Here is a 20,000-nt window from a genome sequence, read left to right as displayed (position 1 = left end):
AATCTGATATACAAGTCCCGATGGTCACGTGCACATCACATGCAATGGTTTTAAAATAAGTTATAAATAGTTCCAAACAGCGCCCCCACTCATTGACATTGGGGTTACACTTTCAGGTCAGAGCCAGGTCTTCTCCATCGACGGGTGATCAACACCAAACTCTCCCGTTCCAGGTTAGGAACCTAAATGAAGACCGACCTGTCGTACCATGGTCATATTATTTTAGTATAATCTGTTGGAAGAAGTGGAATAGAGTTCGAGGCAGCGTTGGCGTGTTTCTTTCACACGCAACGTACTATTTAACAGGTATTTAACCGTCAAGACTGCCTGATTGTTGTCCTGGGACGACATCATCACAATATTCACGAGTATAAAGTTGTCGTCAGATTCGAGGATTCAGGTAGCGTCATATTGAGCGTCACATGGCCTCAGGTCCGAAGACACCCGACGGACTCAATCAAACCTTAAATAATACCGTTGAGACTACAGGGAAAGATCCCGCTTCACAACGTTTTGATGGAAGTTGGAATGTTTCTGCTTGCACAATTTTTAAAAATTGGCAACATATATCACGTACGTAAACTGTAGTCTCAACGGTATTATTTCTTGTTTGATTGAGTCCGTCGGGTACGTGTCTTCGGATCTGACTATCTGACGCTGATTATGACGCTCAGTATCTGAATCTAAATCTGAATCCAACTTTATACCTGTACAACAGTGGAGTCAGAACAAAGCAAAGTCGAGTACCAGCTAGCTATGGAAATATTTGCTCCTAGAACGTCAACACATCTCCGAGGTTCTGGAGCGCATATATTTCCAGAGCTAAGTCCCTGCTTACTCCGCATGTCAGCAGGTGTATGGGGACTATTATCCCAAGATAATCATAATCTGTTATTATACATACAAGACCGATACATGGTACATACAGTATTGAGTATTTGTTTATATTATTACTACTATTAGTTATCATAAATACATATCTATCTGTATATATTATCTACTTGGACCAAACTGACTGTATCCTTGTAAGTTATGTTCTCCAAGTCCCACAGACATTCCTTGTCTTTGTTTCTCCGAAGCACACCCCAAGAACCCTGCTAAGTATATGATACCATAGACCCAGACAGCCAGGGTCTGCTTGTCGTTTACGTAATAGCTTATTTTAACACCTATGAAAAGTGAAATGCATTATGTGACTGACCTTGTACAAGATTTGGGATGGTAAAGCCTTATAAATCTAGACACACTGCACAGTCAAATAACCCAGTGGACCAGCTTTGTGAATCAAACTTTTGTTTCAAAAAGTGGCCACATTATCTGTTGTGTGGGTGTCATTCCACTGGTTTCACAGTGCAGTGGGTGTCATTCAGTGAACTGAATTCGGGCATATAGCAGGGCTTGGAAGTAACTTTTTTACTTTGGTAGTCCTAGTGGGCTACCAATTTCAGAAAGTGGTAGCCCAAGGATGGTGACCAATATTAGTCCTATATTCCTGAACTGAAAACAGAGTTCCTCTATTTGGAACATGTGTGAAACTTCTATGTTTGTAAATCTTCCATCATTGTATGATTAGTGGTAGCCTAAAAGGGCAACAAGATGCAAATTATGGTAGTCCCATGACAAGAATTGGTAGTCTGTGGACATCATGGGACTGCTGTTAATGTCAACCCCTGATTATAGGGAACACTTTTCTATATTTACAGTCTGATAAAGCAGGAAATGTCAGTCATTTGATTGATTGAGTTCTTAATTTGCATATTTATTTATGTACTTGTTAATTCAGACAGAGTGATTTCCAAAGTAGTATGCTTTGAAAAAATTAGGATAAAATAAGCACTATATTTGAAGAAAAATAAACTCTACAGAAAGTAAATAAACTACAGAAAGTTTGTATAAAACATGACTTTAATATATGTATTTAGCTTATAATGATTTGAAACCGTAAATAATCTCTGAATTAGGCTCTATATATGCAGTATTTGTGCTGTAAGTACAATACAAATGTCTGGTGCTGAGCTGGAGACACAGGATGATTAAGAGTCTTTGAGATTAGAATTTAGTAAACTGTGGATTTACGCACATTTTATAGAATATATATTAAAGTACATATATGTGTATATATTTTATATTCAAGTACATATATACAATGACGTATAGGCTATATTTATATTGCCACTGTTATCTGTGACACAGTTGTTGAAAGTTTCACATGTTGACACACACTGGATTGTTTTGAAGTGTCCTGTTTACAAGAACCTGACACACTCTCATAGTAGTGATCATGTTTTTAACCCCATCACAGTAATCTTATCACCAAGGGCACTCACTAAAAATAGTATCAAAGCCATTGTTACCACAGAACTTCAAAACATATGTGTTTGTGTCAACACATGAATCTACTTACATTGGTTAAATCAATAATGTCATATCATTTGTAATATCATGTCAACATTTGGACAGCTGAAAGGTTTAAGGGGCGTGATCAATAGTTGAATATAGGATAAAAAAACTAAATTCTTTTACTATAGCGGTGATTTTGAGGTCTATGTGAAGGTGACGTAATTTACATGTTCATCTCTGGATGAGATAGAACGAACTTAGTGATGGTTTTGAGCCATTTTAGTTCTCATCCTACAGAAATGATATCTATTTTAATCCTCTTTCTTCCAACTTAGTTGTGTACAAACAAATGCCTTCTTGGGAGAAAGAGGATTAATAAATGGATCAGTTTTGTACCTGTAAATACAAATATTTTGTAAAAATGTCCTCAAATTGAGAAATGGATGAAGTTTCACTATAGTAAATGTGTGACACCAAAATACTGTACAGTACAGTGTCAAAACAAAAGAACTATATTTTACTCACTACATACTGGCTTTGTATTCATAGCACTACATAATAAGTACTACATTGTTGTGTCTGAAACATTTTCAGTTTTGGCCAAATTAGTTAGAAGGGGTGGGGTTGGGTGGGGGTGGGGGTTGGGGGGAGGGTGGGGAGTTCTGAAGCCTAAGTGTAATGAATTATTTTATATCCTACATTGAAGTATTGATCTTGCCCCAAAGTATACATAGTACCACATACTGGCTGAATGTTTTATTTTGGTGGTAGAGACAAGAACTTGTCAACTTTTTTATTAGCTCCGCTGTCAGCGAAAGCTGAAAGCGTAGCTTTAGGTATAGGTGGGTATTGAGGTATAGAGAGTAGAGTGAATCATAGGTGTCCGTCAAACTTTTATATTTTTACTATCTACTCCGGAAGTGACAGTCGGAATTCTTCGATATTTGGTGTGCATGTTCCCTGGGGGGAGGCTATTCAGATTTGTTCATGCCAAGTTGATCTGTGCCATTTTCAATTTTTTATGATTTTTTTTCATAAAATGTCATTTTCATCAACTCCTTGAAAACCTCTTATTAGATTGCTTTGATATCTGGCGTGTTGATGCGCAGGGGGTAGCTTACTCAGATTTGTTAATTTCAAGTCAGCACATCCTCATTTTTATTTTTTATGATTTTTTTTTGTAATTTGAAAAAAAAATGAATATGTTAATGAGCATAATGACCGACGCCATATTGGAAATCAGTCGACGAGACTTTAAGTAAACTGCCACTTTTCAAAAGACACTATTGACGTCAAACAAGCAATGTAATATGTGCTATAGTCATAATTCTACGCATTGGGCGCCCAAATGACAAGCGTTTGTTCGAAACAGGGTTGTAAACTTCAAATCAGTCCGCAACATCCTCATTTGCATACTCTATCCTGATTCGACCAGAAGCTGAAGGTGACCTCATTTGACCGAGCGATTTTCCACAGCAAGCATCTTGAGTATCAACACAGGACGTTCTTGGTACTCACTAAAATCACACTTCAGACCCACTATAAAAGTGTGATGTTTTCAGATAACATGTAACTTGTGGTTAATTCTATATTGTCGTGCAATTTGGAATGACAGTGAACCAGAATTCAGACAACTTGCGTAAGGAAGGGCATGCCAGACATGCGGTTGAAGTTATGGCCGACAGTTCACATGTAAAGTTAAACGACATGAACGTGTCTTGCCTTTCCAAAATGCAAATATTTGGCAAGTAAAAATAATTAAAATAATTACAACTTTAATTTGGCTTTAGACTTTGCATTATGTTTTGCGTATCTTTCCCCGTTTTACATGTAAATCCGAAAAGGTTCTCTCTCATCATGTCATCAGTGTCAGTGATCATACCGCGCGGGGCTGCTTTGAGTACGAGCGAAGTGAGGCATGTTGAGGTATTTTGTTGAGAATTATAAATATTGCGAAATGTCAAGTACAAGGTTTAAATACAATGGAATGATGAAAAAAATGGCAGAGTCTGCTGACAGGCGCCGGTCACAAGAAACACTGTGAATTAAAATATCAGACGATGTATGTATTAATCGCCGACAATCCACCCGTATGCACGAGGGACTAACCCGGAAGCAAGTCGTTGTCAGCCATACGTTACAGTGGTAACATCGTCCGAGAAATCGCTGCGTTCAGAGTGTCATTATTCACAGAATTGTTGTTTTCGAGTGAAAACCCGTCTTGAATTGTATAACTCTAACAAATGAAGACATGTCAAGTTATATTTTGAAAGTTGTATCGCTAGTTTGAGACGATTTTCTCACGTACTATAGTACTATCGAGGCTTACTTGGAAGTAGTAGGACCTTACTCCAGTTCATCGGGAAGTTTAGCCAGTCCGATAATTCTTTCTGGTTTAGTTTACAACACTTTTGATCAATCACGCAGATTTTGTTGTTGTGATGAAAAGAAATAAAAAAAAAGATCATTTCAACCATTTCGTTGTGTTTTCTTTGTGTGAAAGGTAACCGAACATGAACGAGTGTTACCACTGTAACGTATGGCTGAGAATGACTCTCTTCCGGGTACTTAACTTGAGATTGTCGCCGTACGGAAACTAAGATGGCGATTAATACATTTCTTCCCTATATATATCTACCACAACTAGTACAAGTTGAATGTTGTTGACTTTGTAAATTTGTTAGAAAATTGAAATTCAAATTGCCTCAAAATTATTTTAGATCCCTAGTTTATTTCATTCATCATTAAAATTTTCCAGGGTTACAGCTGTAAGACACTGGAATTATTTATAGCCAACCTCAAAATCCTCTTTTTTTCTTTTTCTTGTGTGCATTTCCCAGTCATTTTTTTCTGAGATTTTGTGCAATTTTTCATAACAGTAGATTTTTGTTATAAAATGGTGACTATGGTATAAAAGTACAATACATTACCAACTTCTGTGTAAAATGTGTTTTATAGTGAGACATCATATGAAACCACTAACCACTTTATTGCATCGCTAAAACAAAACTGCATAGTGAAGACCTGAACCACTTCTACATGTCACCAAAATAAAAAATTAAATTAAAAAAAAAAACAGCGGAGCTATTCTGACCGATAGGTCGCTTGTTAAACTCAAAAGTAAACTTGATAATTTTTTTCAGGATACAATTGACGTCGACCAAATGGAGACCAATGATCCTCTTTTGCTGAATGATGACTCTGAAACTAAGAAACCAAGAAGTCATTTCATTGTCCTGTATTTAGCTCTGACTTTGATCAATATCGCCATCGTAGCAGTCTCAATAATCATCTATTTACAAGGAGATAACTGCCATCATGGAATACCGACACCACCATCACCATGTACAGACCCTTGTGTGTGAGTATTTAAAACCATTGTCAGTATAGGTTTAAGATCTAGTTGTGAAAAACAAGTTGTCTAGCAGAGCTTTAGAACAAGTTGGTCCAGAACAAAAGAATAATTCTTATGACGCCATTGATAAGATTACACTAATGTGGGAACCTGGGATTGAATCCTTGGACTTTATAACATTAAACCTACGCATTGCCAGTTTCCTTGAAAAGAAATTGTGGTGAAGACCCAAATTTCTTTATTATATCATAACAGGGATTATTTGGAGAACAGTACTTTTACACTGCAATTTTTCTCTGTATATGAAAGACAAAATAAAAAAAGAGCCTTGAAGAAGCTGTCATGTGACAAACTATGCGACGATTTAAGCCACTTGATTTTCAAACTAATTGGTCACCAAGACGTATTCTTTCTTAAGCCAAACTAACTTCAACATATGCTATTATTTCAGTATTTCTGATTTTAGAAATTATTTTTCATTTTAATTTCCTTTGTAAAACATGTTTGTTATCATACCAGGGTGAAATATTTTTGTTCAACCAACAAGTTCAAAATAAAAAATATGGACATCTAAACTCTTTAACAAACACTAATTGGTGTTAATTTTCCAGGATAACTCTAGTAGAAAGTATTCCAGATAATCTAACTTATGAGAAGGGATTTACCAGACACTTGTCAACGTATGAAGGATGGATGAATTTATTAGATCTAGCTGAAGACTCTATAGATATTGCTTCATTTTATTGGACACTCAGAGGTGATGATGTCATACCAGATCCATCTGATTGGCAGGTGAGAGTCGGACACACAATACAATTAAATATTATTCCCTCTACAGTGTTCTTCATTCAACCAAGGAAAATATGAGTGACCTAAGGTACCCTGTCACTATGAGTCAAAAGACAAGTAGTGATGAACCCTTAAATAAGTCATGAGTATTTTCCAGCTGAATGAAGAAAATTACTGGGTAATAATAATGTATAATGTATGATAATATATGAACAATTTAGGAAAACAATGACTATCTTGAACATTTTGACTCATATTTCCAGCACTTCTGCCAGAACCACCGTAGAGACACACATTTTCATGACATAGACTGATCTTGGTACAAATTCCATATTTTTTTGTTTGAATGCATTCTTCACCTTCAGTGACTTCCATGAGGTATAAATTACAATAATAATTACTTATTTTGGAGACATTAACACTGAGTCTCAATAATTGACATTGTATTTGTAATATCAAGGTTTGTAATGGTTTGATTGAAATGTATATCAGAGACATTGGCATGGAAAAATTAGATAGTATGCTCCAATATTTTTCTTTGCTCAGTGAGCCAATGAAAATATAAGTGACCTAAGGGGTCTTGTAGAGACAAGTGCTAACAAACCTTTAGGTAATGAGTAATTTCAGGCTGAAGGAAGAAAAATATCCAAATGATGTTGAATGCATTTGGTAAACACAGGATGCACATGTATTGGAAGGGTTAACTCATAAAAAAAAATTCAATAGTTTAGGCCTAACAAAAAAATGGTGTGGTTGTGATTACACTCAATTTTAGAATAGGTGAGGTGAGTAGATTTTTAAACGAAAAAAATTTTGATAAAAAAATATTTTTTTTTTCATATGTGAGTGTCTAGTTCAGGTAGTTACGCTTTCCATTGTTTTCCATATGATCTCTGTGTTATTGGTTTCTTCTCATCAGATGTACAGCCACTACAGATTGGAAGAACAATTTTGTATTTTCTTTTTATAAAGTTGATGTCAGTTTCCGCATCCACTATTTCTTGCGAGAGTTCATAATTTTCGTGTTTGAATTATTTTTTTCTCGAATAGGTAAAAAAAAAAGAGCTTTGGGTCGAAGTGAAAAACTCGGTGGGGTCGGTCGATAAAATTCTTGTCTGATTTTACAGATAAGATATATATATATATATATGCGGTTGATTTAATTTTAATATAGATTTATTTAATTTTTTGGTTCACAGGGTGAAAATATTTATGCAGGTTTGTTGAATGCAGGCACTGAAAGAGGTATTGATATTAGGATAGCTCAATCACAACCAACAAACATGAACCCTTCACAGGATACTATAGACTTAGTCAAAGCTGGTGCCGCTAGAGTACGTAGTTTAAATTTTACAAGATTTATGTCAACCCATGATGGTATCCTGCATACTAAGATGTGGGTGGTAGATGGACAACATTTCTATGTTGGAAGTGCTAATTTGGACTGGAGGTCATTAACACAGGTTAGTTTATAGACACTGTCTGTGGTCAGTTTTAAATTATCATTTACAACAGCTGTACTTTGTCAGGTCTTACTCTCACTTTTGCTGGCTCTTTCACCTTTAACAAGTATCTGAGGAAGGATGCTGTATATCATTGGAAGCTAATGTACATTTATTAATGTTTGTATTATTGTTAGTATGAGTGAGTGTTTGTACATGTACATGGGATTATATGAAGTATGAAGTCAATATGTAAATGTGCCCTCATCGAGATGAGCACAAGAGCAATGTAATTTACATATAATGAATATTATGTAAATAGCTACAAACAGACATGCTGATAACTGTCATTGGGGTGTGGGTAAATTACTTGAATCGTTTGCCATTACTAGCATTTGTGAGACTAAATCCAAATCACAGATCTCATTGTAAACAGGTTATCAAGTACCACCATTGTCAATGTAGAGCATTACATGTATAGAGATGTTGATATGCTTTCTGTGTGAACTGACCTTTCACCCTTTATGATGTCACTTCCAGGTTAAAGAACTAGGAGCCCTAGTTCAAAACTGCAGTTGTTTGGCTCAAGACATGACGAAAATTTTTGAGACGTACTGGTACATGGGTGATTCTAAGTCAACATTACCATCACCTTGGCCGTCTTCCTACAATACACCATATAATATTACAACTCCTATGGAAGTCAAGTTTAATAAAACAAACACCACAACTTTCTTGGCTGTAAGTAAAGTTAACTCTCAGAAATTTAGATATTTCCTCAATATTTATACTCCGTTCTGCCAAGGAACATGAGGGGCCTTGTCACTACAAGTCAAAAGATGAGTCGCTATAACCATGGAAGTATAACCCACTGTTATACTTCCATGCTATAACGCTGGTTGGGATAATTATCATAATCAGAACAATAACATACAATATGCACATACTTACAGTATTATCTCATTTGGGATAAACAATTTTTGAATTCAATTGTTGACATGTATCATTAGCTTTACAAAATGTATCTCAGTTTATCCCAATCGGTGATTATTCTTGACTGAAATACGGATCTCACAAGGCTTCAGATCACATCAACTGCATGTCTTGAAAAATGACATGCCCTGGGCAACCTCTGTTTTACCCCTTAGTTTTTAGAAGGTCTTTGGTACTAGAGAGTATACACATTGGTTTAATCATATGCACCATGTCATAGTTCATGCTCCAGAGTATTCAAAAGGTCATTTATTGTGTTTGGGATGCAAAGCATTATTACTACATTGTATCTAGATAATTATCCCAATTGATGTATACTAAACATGTATACCAATAGGAATAATTATCCCAGTTATCCTGGTTATTCCTGACTGATATGGGAACCTGTTAGTCCAGGTCATCATTCCATTTGCTGCCAAATAAACGTACAAATGTAATTTTTAGAAAATGTGTAATTAATACTTATTTAGCGAACTCAAGACAAATCAAAAACATATGTACATCTCATCCACAGAAACTATATCTTGTATACGAAATGTCTTCCTATTACTTCTGATAGCCCTGTTAATAATATTTCTATGAATATTTCATGTCCCAGAATTCACCGCCAGAGTTTTGTGCCTATGGTCGAAGTTCAGATATTGATACTATTTTACATGTCATTGATTCTGCTGAACAGTTTGTGAGTATTGCTGTAATGGAATATTTCCCAGCTATCATATATAAAAACCCAAGAAGGTAAGATAGTGTACTGTACATACAATGTATATACTGTCACATACTATGTAATTTACTGTCTTGCAGTAGCTCCTAGTTGTATATAAATACCCAAGAAGGTGGGATAGCGTACTATAGACAAATATACTCCCATAATATTACTGTCTTGAAGTAGCTCCTAGTTATATATAAATACCCAAGAAGGTGGGATAGCGTACTGTAGACAAATACACTCCCATACTATTACTATCTTGAAGTAAGTTCCTAGCTAGTCATAACAATTCCAGTCATGATTTTCAAAATGTCACCTTATTATAAGGGTGACTGTACTTAAGTCAATGTTTTTTTTACTGCCATTGGAAATACGACAAAACCCAACAGCAAATGCCTTCAAAAAGAACTTAGAGACATATCTATTCTCCAGAGCATTCTAATTGTACAGTTCCTCTTAATAACGCTACATTGTAGTGGAAACAGGCAGTTTATAAATTGATTGATTGATTGATTGATTGACTGAAGGATTTCTCATTTTAAGTTAAAGTTAAAATTTCAAATCAACCTATGTTTTATTGCAGTTATTGGTCCATAATAGATGATAAACTCCGAAGTGTAGCGTACAATAAACATGTTATTGTACGTTTGCTAGCTAGTAAATGGAACCACACTGAACCTGAAATGTATAATTTTTTGCAATCACTAGCTAGTCTAGATGGCGCTGTCAAAGGTGGTATTGAAGTGGTGAGTACACAGAGTCTCATTTTGTATGTACATGTATAGGCACTATTTAGATCAACAATGTTGGTGTATACTGCCCTCTATCATCTATAATACTACATTTAATTAGATACATGTGGTGAGTATACGGAGTCTCATTTTGTGCATTTTGAGACATATAAATGATACAGTCTCTGTTCAGATCAACATGTTTGTGTGTACTGCCCTCTATTGTGTCTGTAAAACCTAGAATTGTCTCGACATGAGATTTCCAACTACATTAACAAATTGTTTTTTTTATGGAAGTACATACACTTTTTGATATCTATATTTTAAGTTTACATAAACAGCAATGTTTTGCTGTCACAGATGAATAATGTAAACTTTTCTTTCTTTTGTCAGAAACTGTTCGTTGTTCCAGACGTCACCGAATCACAGCGTAAAATTCCATATGCACGTGTAAATCATAATAAATATATGATAACAGACAAAGCCGCCTATATTGGTAAGTTACCTATACACAATATGTACTTAATGTTGTAATAGCCATAAAAACATGAAAAAGACACTTTTAGCTGCAGGGTCCGATAGTAGCATGTTAACTTGTACAGTTCACAAAATGAAATCTTCTGTACATCTTTTGCTGTTCCTGTTGATGTTTTGCAGTGGTGATCATAATCACCTATTTTTGCTTTAAATCCCTATAAACTTGTCTCATTTCAGGGACATCTAACTGGTCAGGAGATTATTTTGTGGATACAGGAGGTATTGGATTTGTAGTCAATCAGACAACTGCAGAGGGTGATAAGACTTTCCAAAAGCAACTATTAAATGTGTTTGAAAGAGATTGGTATTCCGAACATGCAAAGCCACTCAGTAGCATACAGTGGTAGATGATGTACTAAGTCATCTTAGTAGTATACAGTGGTAGATGATCTACTAAGTCATCTTAGTAGTATACAGTGGTAGATGATGTACTAAGTCAACTTAGTAGTATACAGTGGTAGATGATGTACTAAGTCATCTTAGTAGTATACAGTGGTAGATGATGTACTAAGTCATCTTAGTAGTATACAGTGGTAGATGATCTACTAAGTCAACTTAGTAGTATACAGTGGTAGATGATGTACTAAGTCATCTTAGTATCATAGAGTTTACTAAAAACAAGCCAGTCAGTTTTATACAGTTGTAAAATATAACCACAGCAATGTACTGGTATTTAGAGCTTAGTAGGTGAGCCAATTTTATACAGTTTTACAAAATAACCACAGTAAACTACTGGTGTAGAAAACGATGTGAAACAGTCTTCAAAGATGAAAGGTTCACTTCAAAAAATTTTTAAACAACTAAAAACTTTTAAATTTGATGTTCAGTGTCAGTGTTCCAATGTCTTGTGATGTTACAGAGCAAAGGGTATTTTTTTAAACTTTGACAAAGAGGTCTGAAAATTTATAAACAGTACATATGTTAGCATTATGTATTCATGGTAATTCCATTTTAAAGATGGAAGCTCCCCCACTGGTGCAAACTGGAAAGGTTATTTTTATTGGTGAAGGTGTACACACATGTTGGATATTTAGGAAACATAGTCAGTTATATTTTACCAATACTTAAACAGAGCTTCTTGTACAGTGCACATTTCTGAGACAGTATGACATTACAACCCAAATAGAGTATATGGATATCTGAGTCTCGACATATTTTTGTATAATGACAGGTGACATGATATAGATGACGTGTTTTAACAAATCGATGGAATTTTTAAAATCTGGAACTTTTAAAATCTGGCTCTGGTTTTAATAAATAATAATCTGCTGAAACTTCATCCTACATTACTTTGTCATTCTTATTCTCCTGATTTATTGTTTAAGTATTATTTACAGTGATGCCAGGATAATGACGACCTCCTTTTGTAATAGACCGGATCATTGGATGGTTAACTTGATAATAAAAAACTCTACACACAGCCTGTGAACCCAGTAATTCAAATGTAGTACTTTTGGCAACATCTCATTACAAAATCATGGATGTCCAAGATTTATTTATTAATTACAAAGCTCACATCCGGGTAACTTTACACTCAACCAATTTTTGGCATCATGTGGCTAATTCAACCAATGAGCTTTTGCGCATGATATCCATGAGAAATACTAAATTTGAATTTCTGAGTTTGCAGGCTATAGGGAGAGAACCTGTAGTACCAGGTTAACCATCCAGCAAACTATGGTGGCTAGGACAGTAATCAAATTTGATAGTAAATAAAACGTTTTCCATATAACAATAACTTTCTTTGTCTGTGTTGTTTTTTATATGGTGTCCATTGTTCTTTCCTATTCTTGTTACATTGTTGCAACTATGAGTTGTAGTTCAGTGTCAAGGTATCTGTACAAAATGTATGTTACAATTCATGAATATCAACAACCAAGACTCATTTCGACATATCATACCATACGGTGCTATCCAGGCAAAGTGAGCCTTGGTTGTATATGGTTTATAAGGTAAAATGCAGGACAGTTTTAACTTACTTTCTTTGCAGCAATAAACAAGACAATAATTAAATCTGAGTTCTTCAAATCTACAGTTTTGTTTGTTTTAGAGGAAATAACATTTGTAAGTGTGTTTTGTTATCTATGTTTCAGTTATGATTTTTATATTTAAACTGTTCATGAATATGGTTAATAAAGGAAGTTATGAAATAAGGAATATACAAAGATGCAAATCAGAAGGAGTTATGGATAACCCTCATCATTCAGATTATCGCCACCGGACTAGTGAGGGCGCTGTAGTGTGTATCATTATTCACACTCATTAATACTGTACTGTGTTAAAAATCACTAAGAGCAATAAATAAAAATGTTATAGGGAGACAAGTATTAAAATTGACAAACCAGAACATGTTGGTAGCAATAGTAAAATATTACATACAATGCAGTAGACATGATGTAAGGAGGCCAACATTGGAGTTGACAAACAAGTTGGTAGTAAAAGTTACTAATATATATTACATAGAATGTGTCAAGCTAAAGTAATCGTTCTTGGTGTATGTATACGAGTGTGAAATAATATATCATGAAAGAAAATGTGTGTATAGGAGTTTTAATTGTCATTGAAAAAAAAGGTACACAACCTTGGAATTTGTATTGTTGATGATACATAGAAGACGGCATTGGTAACATTAACACCTAATCAAATTATATGGTCAATCTAAAATGCAAAGATGGTAATGTATCTTCAAAATTGATGTATCTGAGAAAGTGTTCTTCCATGGCTTTTGATACAATGGTTGATAAATAACCGGATTAGGTTGATTGTTTCTTGAAAGCTTATAAGGTAGTAATAGTACAGAAGGGTATTGCACTTTCGTTATGCATGGCACCAAAGTTATGTTCTCCAAGTTAACACAAGGTGGCGTTGTAGTTGTTGTTGTTGTTGTTGTTGTTGTTGTTGTTGTTGTTGTTGTTGTAAATCAGGACAAACATAGATGATGGATTCTCTGAATAATCCATAATAAATACCTCTGGATTCTGTTGGATTCTCACAGTATCCAGTATAGAATATAAAAGAATCCATGATGGATTCTGCCTTTTTCATGCAGTGATATATTTAATGATTTTTTCATCGATTAATACCTGAACATGGCTCTATCAAACATGTTTGATCATTGGAAATGAACACGATGCTTTCTACCTGACGTGGTTGAGTCCTCACGTCTTTTTATCGAGATCCCTCTTTAAAATTTATGATTTAATGCATGAAAAAATTCCAATTTTAATGGGTTCAAAGCTCACATCCTAACCGTTAAATGCTCGAGGTAAGTACAGTACAAAAATCAGTGAAGGGAATTAGAAAGCCTTTTAAAACAAAGTCTTTGATGAAATACTGTACCGTGACACTTTATATTCCCTTGTGATGTATGTAGATATGAAAATAGTGTAATTATGGTTAGTACACAGTGAGGTATTCGACACGACTAGGTAACATGAATACAGCCATTTACATGTAACCGGGTTTCGGATTTCCGAGTCGATGCCGACGTTTGAGATAGAATGTGCCTTGGGACTACTTTATCTAAATCGGAGTTCTTAAAATCTCTTCAGACTTTGCCATGTGAAAGCTTGTATTCCTGACCCATGTGAAATACAGGAATTTGTGGGTTTACCGTCTTGTTTAACAATCTTTCGTCTTTCCCCTAGAGTTAAAAATTCATTCTGCGGCCATATTGGATTCTAAATATTATTTTGACAGTGGAGTAACTAGTAGATGATGGAGTTATAAAATTGTTCAAACTTTCCAATTCCTATGTAAAATATCTTTAACACCTAATATGTCGAGATAATAAAGTGATGTAAAAAAACGTGACGTAGTTCTAGTTGCTATGGAGATTGTCACGTGATTGACCTTCATGTTTTAAATATTAATTAACTCGTTAGATAATTTATAGCATTAACAAAACAATGTCCTCGTTCGACCTGAATAACGAATCAGAAAATTTAATGATTTTGCACGTATTTGCTGATAACGGTGAATTCTGTTTTAGCTGAAGGTGAAAAACATCAATGGGGATGAATCTTCGAACCGTTGAAAAACAACTTTACAATATACGAAAAGTCAAATTTTCCCACCTTTACCCTACCTGTGACCCACCTAACTACCATCTCGGTCAAGGGGTAGTACGAGACGAAGTGACACTTTTGACTGTTTACAGCCCCCGGGGGAGAGATCACCGGGGGTAAATTAAGTCAAGGGTGTCGCTTCGTCTTATACTCACCACATTTACATATCCTCTGCTAAAGATTTACCCCGGTGGAAAGACATGGTCAAATATGACTTTTCGTATAGTGTTAATTTATAAATAAAATAGAGCAATGAACTGTTTGACATCATTAATATCTGTATAACTGGATTTTGACTTGTGTATGAGTCATACTGACCGACACACCTACGTATATGTCAATCTATCAACTGTCGTGCTTAGAAAATAATTTAGGCTAGTACTGTGGAAAGAAAAACACGTTAATTGACACGTAGTCCTATATTTATGGACCAAGAGATGAATTATTGATCTCCGTTTCCTTTGGAAAATATAAATCTGTATTCCGTGCTTTCCCCGCAATAAGAATAAAACTGGGAAACAACTTGATCGGTTGATGTTATGATTGTTGTGATAATGTTGACGAGTTTGGAATAATTCTAAGAATTCTGATTATCTATAGTTAGATCAGTTGAAAATGAACATGGTTACTAAATATTAAAGTGGTAGCCTACATTACTATTGATGGATAGCTCTGAGATAATTATGTGATGTTGTCATGCAGAGTTATTTCGTGTCTTCCTATATTTGCCAAGTAATCATGACGTGTCTTCAGTTTTGTATCTCTGTTATACTCGTTCCGTCTCGGTCGTGCGCGACGCATCATATCATTTTGTCATGACATGATGTGTTATGTCATGCAATAATATCCAGACACATAATACATTTTTAACGTAGTAGGTGCTTTGGAGAAACAATCTTAAACTTTTGCCGTTACTTGGTTCAAAGAACTCCAAGTTCTTACTTTAAAACAATTTCATGAGGCGGCACTGTAAAAACTTTGAAATAGGTCAAAATAAAACTTTAAAAAATATGGAATTTAAGAATCCAATATGGCCGCCGAATACCTTGTTAACTCCAGCGATTGTCAATTTCCTTGAAATCAAGACGATGAACTCCAAATTACAATTATAAAAGGAAGCTGGAACAAGTTTCCTATGACGAAGTTTTAAGACGTTTTAAGAGGTTTGATTTCCCGAGGCACATTCTACATGATTCACAAATCAACGATTTAAATGATATACCATACCATAGACATAATGTAAAACATGAAAATATAAAATACGGCGGTAAAGTGATCAATAGCTGTGTGATCATTTTCTTCTGTCGGCAATATCAAAGAAAAATAGTTCTTTAATCTTAATGTATTTAGAATCCCATTACGATGCGTATTTATATGTCATTGTCCGGATCTCTTGCGCTAGTCATATTTTATACATTTGAAATAAAATTAGTTATTAAACGAGCATCCCAAGGGAAATTTGAATTAAATTTAGATATGATAAACCATCAATCAGAAATAATCAAGTCAAAAATATTTTTAAAAATGATTCAGAAGTAAATCTTCGTTACTGTATTATCAAATTACAAGATTTTAATGTATTATTTATTAGATTTTCGATGGTACATTAATAATTTACTTGTTTTCTCTGAATTACCTCATTACTTCTTCGTTAGAGAGTCGTCTATTTAAGTAGCTCTACAACTTGATGATCAGTGTATGTGTTCTATAACGTGAATAATTATCTATGCATAGAAAGTGATAGAAACTACAACACTGAGAGAAGCCAACGTGTGTTTTTACTTTAAATTGTGACTCTAGTGTGCGCTGAGGTGGAATCGAAGGTGAATACCACTTTCTACTAGTTTGCTTTTTTTTGACCACTTCAGAGTGAAATACGCTCCTCGATTTTTATTTTGAGCAACCCAGCGAACGTAAATTAATTGATATACTGGCATCTCAGGACATACGGTAATATGCAAAGGCTATGTATTTCAAGCACTGAAACTTTACTAATTACGATAAAGTTGAACTTCATGGTGTTATTATTAGTGTCAATATTTGCAGTTCCTACACATGGGTAGGATAGAGACGGGCGTTAAATTTGGAAACAATTAAATTAGATACTAAGACCAGGAATCATCCCCTAAGAACCCAGTTTTCTCTGAATCACTATGTGAGGGCGCAATTTTCCAAAATGGCGACAACCAACCAAGAGAAGTCTTGTTCTCGTGAGTGTTACTTTTCTTCCCGAAATAGCGTTCAGTTTTAGATTTGATGTCTTAAACATGTCCTATCCAATGTCAAAATACATAGAGAGTATCAATGACAAAATATTGTTATCATTGTTAGTTAATTTGGTTGCTAGCAATTATCCTAATCCCAAATCGTGCTTACAAGTAGCTATATGCGAATTTCAGCGAACATAACACTTCATTTTCAATTTTCAGTTATCATAGGTTTCAAAACGAAACAGGTAAAAAATTTAATTATGGGATTTGATCATGGTTTCTGAGTTTCTTAATGCTTGTATACTTAACAAACACTTTTATCCACCCATAAAAAAAACCTTTTCAAACGAATCCCGCACCACTTGTTCTGTCGAGAATATTTAGTTTATGTTCTTGACTGAAATTACATTTTAATTTTAGGCACCATTGGGAACGTATCCGACAACTGCCATATAGCGAATTCATGCAACTTTTGACTAAAACATTCAGTCGTAATTGAATACCATAGATCTGACCATTTTGACACACGTGACTGTATACCATACATTTTCTTCCGTTAAAGATTAACTTCAGAAATGAAGGCTCCGACCTTGGAAATGTGATGTATGGCAGTATGCCAGGCGTGTGCAAGTACATGAAAAATAAATAAAAGTCATAAACACAGCTGAACTTTAGTGACACTGATATACATTTCCGTGTGAATAAATAATGCCATACCTCTTTGCAACTAATGGTCCACATTTCGTCAGTCGATTCCATTCATATTATGTATTCAGTTAATGTTGACAGATGTAAGAAGGATTTATCCTAGTCTGAATTTTTGTAGAGTGGAATTTTTCTTCTAAGTTATCTTTTTCGCGCCGGGGAAATGTCTAGTTATGTGCAAACAATGATCTGGTCACTACTACCTGGAAGTATTTGATTCTGTTGTTTTGGTTTGGTCTCAATGATGAAATCAACGTATTTCTATTAAAGTCTGGTTGGCCCGTTAACTTTTTGACAGAGGCCATTATCAATTAGTAATAGTTTGTGAAGGTTTGTTTGTGGTGATTTTGGTTGAAGACCATTCGCCAAGTCTTCTATTAAAGGATTGCGTTGTTCGTTTTGCTGGTGGAGAGAAGTGTTGACAATAGATTTATAACATACTGCGTTGTGTTTTGTGGCCCTGGGTTTGGTTCGACATCACTTGAATTCGTCAGTAGTATCGTCTAGCAATATGAAGTAGTTTAGATTAGATGGTTGTATCTGCTTTCACTGGAAAACGTTGTTCTCATTTTGGATAGCTTTCCAAGGCAGTAAGTTTAGACTGATTGAATGTATCCGTGTTTACTGATGGGGATTGCATACACGGCCATCGATTGAATGTATCCGTCTTTACTGATGGGGATTGCACACACAGCCATCGATTCTGCAGTGTTACACAAAGGAATAGCATACTCACTGTTAACCACATACAGCGTTGATGTACATATATTAGTAACAGGTGGTATTGTGACAATAGTGACTGCAGGTCGGAAGTTCGTTCGATATCTTCTTTTTCACTTTCTGAAGCAGACGTAACGTTTTATCTGTTCGGTGTGCAAAGAGTATTTCTTGGAGGAATGAATGTCAATTGGAATTATTCATCTAGAACCTGACAAAACTGTTTAGGCTATAAAATGACATTTTCCGACGACGTCGTCCAGAGCGCGAAGCATACCCGAAGCACATGTCACATAATTTCGTCATATCTGACCGTTTTGATTTTCTAATTGCATCATCTAACTATTTAGAGTTTTTTAAAAAAAAGATACAGTTGATTGTTTTTCTAACTCATTTGGCAAATTTTAACTAAGACATCAAACAAAAGTGACAATATGACTAAATCGAACAAAGGAGGGGGACGAGAAATATGGTTAAATCTAGCAAATATGGTTTCTAAATTATCAGTAAGGTCAGAATTCGGTTAACGACGTCGACCTTATAATCTTGCAATAATGATTGCAATTAAAACTTGTTCGAAAAACTAAATTATTTCAAGATGTAATTAACCCATTACGTGACATGGGAAGAAAGTAATTTAAATAAATTACTAAAGAATACCCGCTTATATATTATGTTGATCTTCTCAATCAAGTAATTTTGCGTAAACTATTTTAAAATTTGCATAAACTGTTTTGAAAGTAACTAATGCGTATTACTTAACATACTATCCATACATTTTCCATTGATTCGCCCAAATCGAGTAAATGTGTACAACTATGCTGAAAGTTAATATATGTAAAAGTTTCCCCCCCCATACTTCTTCCCTGTTTCCCTTTATCAATCGATAAAATCGCTCCAATTAAAACTGTATAACAAATACTGAAAGAAAATTTTCTTAATTGATTTCCTTCATGATTAAACCGTTTTTGTCATTTTCGTTGTCAAGTGTATGGTTGGATAAACATTGCTGTGTCATCAAATGAAACAATGTAGCCAAGTTTTCCACTGCAATTAGAACCCATTCAACCATAATTGGAAGTTCTCTAACAGAATAAGCTAGTTTCCATCTACTAAGGGTCGAGCCATTAGGTATGGGAAGAGGGGGGGGGGTTGAGGAATTTTGATTAGGCAATGTTTTTTGCCAGCCCATGCCGCCTTGATACATGCCCATACCACATTTCAATGCATTTTTTGACCGCCGACATGAGCCCCTTTACGGACCGATTGTTTAAAGGATTTTGCGCCAGACCTCCTCGTTAGTTACGTGGTCTTATTATATACATAGTCTGAACAAACGTAATATACATGGGAACAATTCTAATATGTTCCATTCTTTTACAAGAGCAAATTAATAAATTATGTC

At 34.9% G+C, this 20,000-nt stretch overlaps 1 protein-coding gene across 1 annotated transcript; it reads left to right on the top strand.

Moving 5' to 3' along the window:
* The first annotated feature begins 143 nt into the window (after positions 1-143).
* Positions 144-12,583, top strand: LOC144447366 (5'-3' exonuclease PLD3-like). The gene is made up of 9 exons (XM_078137350.1): positions 144-306; positions 5,484-5,701; positions 6,307-6,487; positions 7,684-7,947; positions 8,467-8,667; positions 9,518-9,657; positions 10,212-10,374; positions 10,753-10,855; positions 11,074-12,583. Exons 2-9 carry the CDS (start codon positions 5,505-5,507, stop codon positions 11,241-11,243), a joined length of 1,419 nt encoding a protein of 472 aa, XP_077993476.1. The 5' UTR covers positions 144-306; positions 5,484-5,504; the 3' UTR covers positions 11,244-12,583.
* Positions 12,584-20,000: the final 7,417 nt, after the last annotated feature.

The sequence above is a fragment of the Glandiceps talaboti genome, chromosome 16 (genome assembly GCF_964340395.1).
Source record: "Glandiceps talaboti chromosome 16, keGlaTala1.1, whole genome shotgun sequence".
NCBI classification, from domain to species: domain Eukaryota; kingdom Metazoa; phylum Hemichordata; class Enteropneusta; family Spengelidae; genus Glandiceps; species Glandiceps talaboti.
Note: the sequence above shows the minus strand (reverse complement) of the source record. Positions and strands in the feature narration are given on the sequence as shown.